Source organism: Antrostomus carolinensis, unplaced genomic scaffold (genome assembly GCF_000700745.2).
Source record: "Antrostomus carolinensis isolate BGI_N321 unplaced genomic scaffold, ASM70074v2 scaffold6452, whole genome shotgun sequence".
Classification (NCBI taxonomy): Eukaryota; Metazoa; Chordata; class Aves; order Caprimulgiformes; family Caprimulgidae; genus Antrostomus; species Antrostomus carolinensis.
This window is the reverse complement of record NW_010297464.1, coordinates 1,865-11,565: the sequence shown is the minus strand read 5'-3', so window position 1 is coordinate 11,565 and position 9,701 is coordinate 1,865. Positions and strand designations below refer to the sequence as shown.

The 9,701-nt window shown below is 44.3% G+C and overlaps 1 protein-coding gene across 1 annotated transcript; it reads right to left on the bottom strand.

The window, feature by feature from the left end:
- Positions 1-741: 741 nt before the first annotated feature.
- Positions 742-9,403, bottom strand: LOC114818287 (probable ATP-dependent RNA helicase DDX58; the record flags this gene model as incomplete). Its single annotated transcript, XM_029083528.1, is given in 4 exon segments — positions 742-1,046; positions 2,727-2,838; positions 2,840-2,923; positions 9,252-9,403. Coding segments are annotated over 4 exon segments (653 nt in total), but the record flags the coding sequence as incomplete, so codon positions are not given.
- Positions 9,404-9,701: the final 298 nt, after the last annotated feature.

The window sequence follows — 9,701 nt, the reverse complement described above, 5'->3', positions numbered from 1 at the left end:
AAAGATGTCCATGCTGCAACTTTAGCAACAACATCTTGACAAAGATGCAGTGACAGAAGAAAAACAGTGTTACCACGTTAATCCAGAGAATGCCTCGTCCAAGAGGGCTCCGTGAAGCCCCACTGCTTTTCTCAGACTGTTGCAGAATCATTCTCTATTAAAGATGGATTTAAAAGAAGCAATATCTTCCTTACAGAAGAGTTACTAGGTTAATTTTCTATATACCAAAATGCCTAGAGCATTAGAATTATTTTTTAAAAGCTTTACAGGTAGCTCAAGTAGTGCTTAAAGTGTCAGTGTGCTTAAGCCATGTTGTCTGCATGGAGATACAATCCAACCAGAAGTTACTGGTGACAAAGAAGATTCTGATTCACACAGAAATGCTTGAAGTTGTGGCCTGTCACCTAAAATTAGATGTTTAGTTAGTAATTCAATTTGATTTTTTTTTTTTTAGACCAATTTCTTCATAGCAGCAAAGGTTAAGATCTAGATGCTTAGGCACATGTTTGGCCATGCTTATATTAAAATGTCTAGTGAAACTTTTCATTCAATAGCTATTTTTTTTTAGTGGCCATGCTAGCCTTTTTTAATCTAGTCAGATACTGATGAGAGGGGCCTAGCGTATCACACAGCATAAAGAACAAGAGGAAAACCTTTTGGAAACACATGGAAATAGATCATCCACTATTTCAGCTTAGTAGGGTATCACAGTAGGGTGATACAAGCACTGAAATGCTGAGTTCAGCTGCATTTTTCTTCAGCGTCAAAATTCTTCAAAGAAAAATTAATCTCTCTCCATTTTTGAAAATCCATTTGTGTCACAGTTGCAGCATTCTCTACTGCAGCATTCTCTACTACAAACCCTTGCATTTTGATCACTGGTAGATTACCAAATATCTTTTACTTCAATATGGTTCTCCAGTCATGCTGACAATTAGTATTTTGGCAATACATCTTTTTTTTTTTTTTTTTTTTTCCCTCAAAACAATCAAACTGGACTAGTTTCTGATGAGGCTCTGTTATGCAGTGCTCTTTGAATGCATCTCCTAGGAAAGTGTGAGGATGTTCCCGAAACAACACCCGCCCCAACTGCTCAATAGTAGAAATACAATTCCTCATTTTTTTCCTGACGTTCCCTTTCCCCTCACAAATACCATTTCCCTGGTAAGCTGCTCGCTGCCATTCAGGAGGCTCACCTTCCAGCCCTCTTGGGTCTCCACTCTTTTTTCCCCATTCATTAAATACCAGGTACTAGAAAGGCCCAGGCCTGGGCTTAACCCACCAGTCACCATGTTATTCATATTAGAACTTACTTAGCTCATTTGTCTAAAAACCATGCTTGCAGTATCTGAGCCTTGTGCATATAACTAACAGAATCCTGTGGACAGCAGACAACTTGAGACACTTCTGCTTCCAACTGGCTTGAACTATATGGCACCAGCTTTCAATTACTTTGGAGTGATAGAAAAAGTAACCCTAACAAGGTAAAGGAGTTACGGTTGTTGTTTATAACTTCTATATTCAAAGATTTTTAAAAGTTAACAACTTAATTTGGAAGCTTATGTACAATTTGAGGTGGAGTCTGAAAACACTAGCTCCTCCTGGAAATGCAACTTCCATTAAATATATAGGCTGAACTATGACAGAGCTCAGTTTCTAGGGATTATTTAAAATATTGTGAGGGTTTGTTTGCAAAGTACTAAGCAAAAGCTCTTTTTGAAGAGTTTTGTGAACTTTGAGATGTATTTGAATGGGTATAGGTGATAAGCCAGCAGCAGAAAATGGAGTAATAGTCAGAGGTGCATGTTAGATATCCCTTGTTATTTGTCAAAGAAATGTAACTATGTTTTCATAAGGCTGAGCTATTCCCTATGCAGAGGAGTAGTGAACTCCATGTTCCAAAAACAGCTGGTAAAAACAAACAAAAATATATTTTCTTTATGAAAAAGGAAAGTGCCTGTAGGCAATCATTCTGTAATGCTCCACTGTGGCTTGAAGCCCCTTATCACATCACAATGGTGCTTTTCAGAACAGCACAATTAGAAGAAGCTTCAAAATAACAAATTTCAGAACTAGAAAGTCTTAACGTGCCCAGAAAAGGCTCTCTTTCATGATCACCACTTTCCATGTGTAGAGTATTGGCTTCTTGGACCTACAGAGAAATTCCCAAAGTTCAGAAAGAGTGCAATAAAAATGTCCCTGTGAGATACACATAATAAGCTGTGTGAACTACCTACAGAATGGAAAACAAAGTAATATGGAAGAATCAAAGGGCTCCTCTTTAAAATCATGGTTTGTCTTGCCTTTCAAAACTGAAAACTGGCCTATAAGTCAAGGAGCTAAATAGTGAGCTGATGTCAAGTACTTTGTACAGATAATTTTCAGTCAACAGGAATGGTGGGAGAAATCTCTCAACTGCAGGGAGACTTCCAATAGTGAATATCCAGCAGTTACAGTAGTAGGTTATATCATTGAAGATCACATGGTTTTCCACAAAATTCATCAGTTTCTGACAGAAGGTGGGTCAGGAAAACTGAAATAATTCCTGTCATATCACATATTTGCACAGCTTGGAAATCATCACCAGCATTATAACACGCTACAGAAGTAGTTGTGACTGGTCAGAGGGTGTACTGATTTACTCAGAATTTTTTTCTGCTCCAGTTTGCACAAAATAGCCTACTTTCCACACTGATAAACAGTGATGTTAGTTCAATAATACTGACTTCCCTGGTGTTCATGGATGTAGGTTTCCAGACAGAGACATACGGTTATAACCTTGATGGCATCTGTACTGAAGGTGTATGCTTTGCAGTTTCCACGCAGAAGATGATTTTTTTTTTTTCCCTTCCACGACCTTATGTCTTGTTTCTTTGTTCCTGGAATCTTGTAATACCTTTTCCTTCATTTGCAGGTCATGCATCTTTAATAAATAAATAAAAATCAAGATCATTATAAAATTAAGAAAAGCCCCAGTGTCTGTCAAGTCATTACTCAGGATCTGTAACATCTAGGAACCTGTCACTTAAAAGCAAACAAAACATGCCTTGTTCTAGCAAATCATATCAAAGAAAAAACATGGTCCATTTGTCAGGTTAAGAATGCAAGGCTAGAACAAGACTACAATGTCCAATGGTGGACAGCATTTATGCCTTACATTCCTTCCTCCCGTCTACCCTGTGATGGCCCCTTTGGTCATAATGCTATTAAGTCCTTGTGAAGACTAAGTCATGTGGGAGTCCCTGCAGCAGAGGCAGTGCTGCTGCTCTGGGAAGCTCACAGTTTGGAAAGAAGGCTCCAGAGGTCACAGAAATGGCAGACAGAGAAAGAGGCAGTAGGCACAGCCTGGAGCTGGGAACCTGCAGCTCATGCAGAAACAGTCCTCTGAGAAGAAGCAGGAGCAGCCAAACCAAGCTTTGGACGTGAGAGAAGAAACTTCACAATGGGCTAGAGGGCCTCGGACATCCGTTGTTGCACAGCTCAGTCTCTGAAAGCTTGCCTGGAAACATGAGGTGACCTGCAGATCCATGGGGATATGGCAGAACTGTGTGCAAATCCTTTTTATTTGTACTGGCTGCCACTGGTTTATTCTGGTGTTCTCTGGCAAAACTGTGGCAAAGGTCTAGAAAGATAGAATCAGAATCCTTTAGGTTGGAAAAGACCCTTACGATCATCAAGTCCATCCATTAACCTAACGCCACCAACTCTACCGCCAAACCATGTACCTAAGCACCACTGATCTGCAGAATCAAACCTTACAACTCGTTAGGGAGTTATAAAGCAGGAATTTTTTATTCGCCAGCGGGCGACAGGGTGGGTCACTCCATAAAGGCCCTGCACCCCCACTCTTTTACAAAGGCATTATTTAAAGCACACACACATACATATTCATTAAATTTAGGATGGGTTAAGCTAATTAGTTCCAAGAAATTTTAACATAAGTTCACTCCCATTCGCCCTTGCGTACTGCCTCCTGTTGGCGTTTGTTAGCAACCTTGTAGACCTCTAGACAAAGTAGAGCCAGCTTTTTGCTTCAGACTGCAGGTGTTGCACACCAGTTCCTTCTTATCTTGCTCCACACTGCTCGTGTACCAGGCACTGCAAGGCCTTTGCTGATAGTGTGGAACAGCTTGTTAGTTATTGTAAAAGTTTCCCCCTTAACACAGACAAAACAATCTAAACTTAAAGTTTCCCACCTAACACAGAGACAAAATGAAGCTAAGCTTATTTTCTAAAATCTAATTCTTAATACAGAAAATAAATGAATAAATTAACTATATTTTATATGTTCGCATATCACCACCATCCCTTTTTAATACCTCCAGGGAAGGTGCCTCAACCACTTAAGGCTGTTCCAGTGCCTGTAAGTCCTTTCAGTGAAGAAATATTTCCCAGCATCCAGTCTAAACCTCTCTGGCACAACTTGGGGCCATTTCATGTCATCCTGTCACTTGGGAAAAGATACCAACACCCACCTTCCTACACCCTCCTTTCAGGTAGCTGTAGACAGTGATAAGGTCCCCCCTCAGCCTCCTCTTCTCCAGACCGAACAACCCCAGTTCCCTCAGCCACTACCTCTAAGACTTGAGCTCCAACCCCTTCACCCGCTCCGTTGCCCTTCTCTGGACACGCTCCAGCATCTCAATGTCCTTCTTGTAGTGAGGGGCCCAAAACTGAACACAGCACTTGAGGTGCAGCCTCACCAGTGCCAAGTACAGGGGTAGGATGTCTTCCTCCTCCTGCTGGCCACGCTGTTTCTGATACAGGCCAGGATGCTGTTGGCCTTCTTGGCCACCTGAGCACACTGCTTGCTCATGTTCAGCTGGCTGTCAACCAACACCCCCAGGTCCTTTTCTTCTGGGCAGCTTTCCAGCCACTCCTCCCCAAGCCTGTAGCATTGCATGGGGCTGTTGTGACCCAAATGCAAGACCCAGCACTTGGCCTTGGTGAATCTCATACAGTCGACCTCAGCCCATCGATCCAGCCTGTCCAGATCCCTCTGCAGAGCCTTCCTACCCTAAACAGATCAACACTCCAACTCAGTCTTGCAAACTTACTGAGGGTGCATTCAATCCCCTCATCCAGATCATTGATAAAGATATCATAAGCCTTTCCCTCATCGATGAAGCAGGTCACCTTGTCAGAGAAGGACATCAGGTTAGTCAAGCAGGACCTGCCTTTCATAAACCCAAGATCCCTCTGCAGAGCCTTCCTACCCTAAACAGATCAACACTCCAACTCAGTCTTGCAAACTTACTGAGGGTGCATTCAATCCCCTCATCCAGATCATTGATAAAGATATCATAAGCCTTTCCCTCATCGATGAAGCAGGTCACCTTGTCAGAGAAGGACATCAGGTTAGTCAAGCAGGACCTGCCTTTCATAAACCCATGCTGACTGGACCTGATTGCCTGGTTGTCCCGTACGTGCTGCATGATGGCATTCAAGATGATCTGCTCCATAACCTTCCCCGGCACTGAGGCCAGACTGACAGGCCTGCAGTTCCCTGGGTCCTCCTTCTGGCCCTTCTTGCAGGTAGGTGTCACATTTGGCAGCCTCCAGTCCACTGGGACCTTCCTGGTTAGCCAGGACTGCTGGTAAATGATGGAGAGTGGTTTGGTGAGCACTTCCAATAGCTCCCTCAGCACCCTCATGTGGAGCCCAGCCAGCCCCATAGACTTGTGCATGTCTAAGTGGTGTCGCAGGTCGCTAACCATTTCCCCTTGGATTATGGGGGCTTTATTCTCTGCCCATCCCTGTCTTCCAGCTCAGAGGGCTGGGTACCCAGAGAACACCTGGTCTTACTGTTACAGACTGAGGCAAAGAAGGCATTCAGGACCTCAGCCCTTTCCTCATCCTTTGGCACTATTCTCTCCCCGCCCCATCCAATAAAGGATAGAGATTCTCCTTACCCCTCCTTTTGTTGCTAATGTAAAAAAACACTTTTTGTTATCTTTTACAGCCCAGCTCAGAGGGCTGGGTACCCAGAGAACACCTGGTCTTACTGTTACAGACTGAGGCAAAGAAGGCATTCAGGACCTCAGCCCTTTCCTCATCCTTTGGCACTATTCTCTCCCCGCCCCATCCAATAAAGGATAGAGATTCTCCTTACCCCTCCTTTTGTTGCTAATGTAAAAAAACACTTTTTGTTATCTTTTACAGCAGTAGCTAGATTGAGTTCTAGTTGGGCTTTGTCCCTTCTAATTTTCTCCTTCCATACCCTCACAACATCCCTGTAGTCCTCTTGAGTTGCCTGCCCCTTCTTCCAAAGGTCATAAACTCTTTTTTTTTTCTAAGTTCCAGAGAAAGCTCTCTGTTCAGCCAGGCTGATCTTCGCCACCAGCTCACCTTTCAGTGCATGGGGACAGCCTGCTCCTGTGCCTTTAAGATTTTCTTCTTGAGGGATGCCCAGCCCTCCTGCATGCCTTTGCCCTTCAGGATTGCCTCACAAGGAACTCTGTCAACCAGGCTCCTAAACAGGCCAGAGTCTGCCCTCTGGAAGCCCAAGGTGACAGTTCTGATAGCCCTGCTCCTGACTTCTCTGAGAATCAAAACCTTGTAATTTAATGACTGCTATGCCCAGGACGACCTCCAAACACCACATCACCTGCAAATCCTTCTCTGTTCACAAACAACAGGTCCAGCAGAGTGCCTTCCCTATTTGGCTCACTCACCAGCTACATCTTCCACACACTGCAGGGACCTCCCAGACTGCTCTTTGCTGTATTGAATTTCCAGCAGACATCTAGTAAGTTGAAGTCCCCCATGAGAACAAAGGCTAGCAATTGAGAGACTTCTCCCAACTGCTTATATATTTCATCTGCCTCTTCATCCTGCTTGGGTGGTCTGTAACAGACCTCCACTATGGTATCTACCTTGTTGGTCTTCCCCCTTACCCATAAACACTCAACCCTCTCGTCACCATCATCAAGCTCCAGACAGTCAAAATGCTCCCTAACCCAGAGAGCTACCCCATTGCCTCTCCTTCCTTGCCTGTCCCTTCTGAAGAGTTTATAGCCATCCATTGCACACAGCTCCAGTTGTGTGAGTCATCCCACCATGTTTCCATGATTGCAACTTTATCAGAGTTTTCCAGCTGCACAATGCCTTCCAGCTCCCCCGGTTTGTTGCCCGTGCTGCATGTACTGCTGCAGATGCACTTTAGCTGGGCTAATGATCCTGCCACCTTTTTTGGGGAAGAAGCCCTAATTCCTATGTGAGTGTTCTCAGGTGCTCCTGTGGTTTCTAACACATCCATAACTCTTTCCTACCTCTGCTGTGATGGCAGACCAAAGGACTTCGCTAGAACACTGTCCCTCAAACACTGGCGTGCAACCCCCAGGCTTATCTCTAGCGAGCCTGGTTTCATCTCTTTCCCCCTTCAAATCTAGTGTAAAGCTCTTTCAATCAGCCCTGCTAACTGCTGCACAAAGATCCTTTCCCCCTTTGAGACAGGTGCCCCATCAAAAACCCCAAAATTTTGCCAGTGACACCAGGCTTGGAGACAAGTACTGATCTGCTGGGTCTTCCTCTTTCTTCCCTCACCATTCCCTGCAACTGGAAGGATAGAGAACACTGCTTGTGCTCCTTATCCCTTAACCAGTTGTCCCAAGGCCCTGTGCCCTTGGACTTCTTAGTGCAACTTCATCACTCCCTACCTGAGAAATCAATCATGGATAATAATCTGAGAGCTGTACCAAGGTAGGAAGCTTTCTCTTCACATCTTTAACCTGGGCCCCAGAGAGACAGCAGACTTCCCTAAGACGTAGGTCCAGTATGCATATTGGGCGTTCTGTTGCCCTCAGAAGAGTGTCCTAAGACAACAACCCATCTTCTTTTCTTTATGGAAGCAGTTTTGATGTGTAGGCTGACTTAACCTTGGTGACTCATCGTACTCATTGTTTGGTTCCATTTGCAGACCCTTGTACCTGCTATGCAAGGGCACTTGGTGAGGTGGGGTGGTCACAGAGGAGATGCGCCTGCTGCACTGGACAGGAAGCTTCCTGACCAGAAGTCCATCATTGACTTAGCCTGAGATACCTCTTGCACGTCTCCTCAGCACCAGAAGTTCTTGACACTTCTTTCTACCCTCATGATGTTTTCTGATGTGGTAAGTATGCAGCACACAGCAAGGTCAATGTGAAGCACTGAATGTGTGCTGCGGTGTTCTCCTAAGCTTGTTAATCTGCCAAACATCGCTTGAAGCAAAGATGAACAGTACTGTAGGCAGTAAAAAATAAGTTGTCAGCAGAAGAGCATGTAAAAACCCAAAAGTCATCCTGTTACTGTCCCAGTGTCCTGGGTTTGGTTAGGATAGAGTTAATTGTTCACAGGGAACTGGGAGGGGGGAGGCCAGGGCAGCTGGCCTGGGCAGGCCAGGGCAGGTATTCCATACCACATGATGGTATTCCATACCACGTGACGGTATTCCATACCACGTGATGGTATTCCATACCACGTGATGGTATTCCATACCACGTGACGTCATGCTCAGTATTTAAACAGGGAAGTTCTGGGAAGAGGGGGCTGCTGGGTACCGTGGTTCATGAGCCGGTCAGGTGGTGAGATGTTTAGTTCCACTTCTTACGTTGCAGACTCTTTCATTAGTACTGTTGTTGTTGTTGTTTGGTGTTGTTTCTCCCTTACTACTCCAGTAAACTGCTCGTGTCTCAACCCTCGAGCCCCGCTCGTTTATATTTTCTCCTCCCCATCCCACCAGAGGATGGCGGTAGGGTGGCCAGCAACCCTCCCTGGTTAAACCACGTCACCCAGGCAATGGTTTCTTGAAATCTCCCAGAAACCACTGCTCTGAAATCAACAAGCCCTTGGGATGACAACAAACAACTTTAGAAAAGCTCTTGCTATTGGCTTGCAGCAAAGTGCATCTGAACGTGAATATGGATGGACATATTACCACCATCTGCACAGTTTCCTATCTCCCTGTCCTCTACCCCAAGCAGACACAGCAATGTTTTTCTTCCAGTGGACAGAATAATTTAGATTTTATTTCTAAACTGATAAGTTTATGTAAATTCTACCTTAACTTCTAAGTTTTTTACAGTTACAGTACAGATTACATTCTGCAAGCTAGCAGGACACACTATCCCTTCTCTGCCAATATAACCAAACACAGTGAACGCTTTCCTCAGGATATCACGTAGTCCTAGATAGAGCCCTAGTAGATGAAGGCCAATATAGATTATGAATATTAAAAGTAGATTTGAGTATTAAAATTCCACAGAAGTACAAACTTTTCTTGCAAATGTTGTTTCATCCAAATTCTGTAGCTTTTCAATAGTTTAATTCATTATTTCTTCCGTATAAAGGTTCTGTTTCTCATTCTCAACCACTTATATTTTTCTTGTCACAAGGATGCATTTGCTGTCTCTTGCCCTTCCACGACCTACAGAGCAACACATTTATGCTCTTTAGTTACTTCTGACAAGATGTGCAAAAGCAGCAGCTATGCCATGATAGAGCATTGAAGACTCTCTGTGTGACTGCTTTACACAGCATGGAACTGGTGCCATGTGGAGAAAGTGGGTTGCACTGATCACCGAGTGGGCTCAGTTGCCCAGGAATTCTGGAAGTGATCACGAACTGGCCAGAAGGCAAAAATGTTGGAATGTCACCAGAAGAGGAGATGACACATGCTGAAGAGGCTCCACCACGTAATGAACTACCAGATAATGTGAAACAAT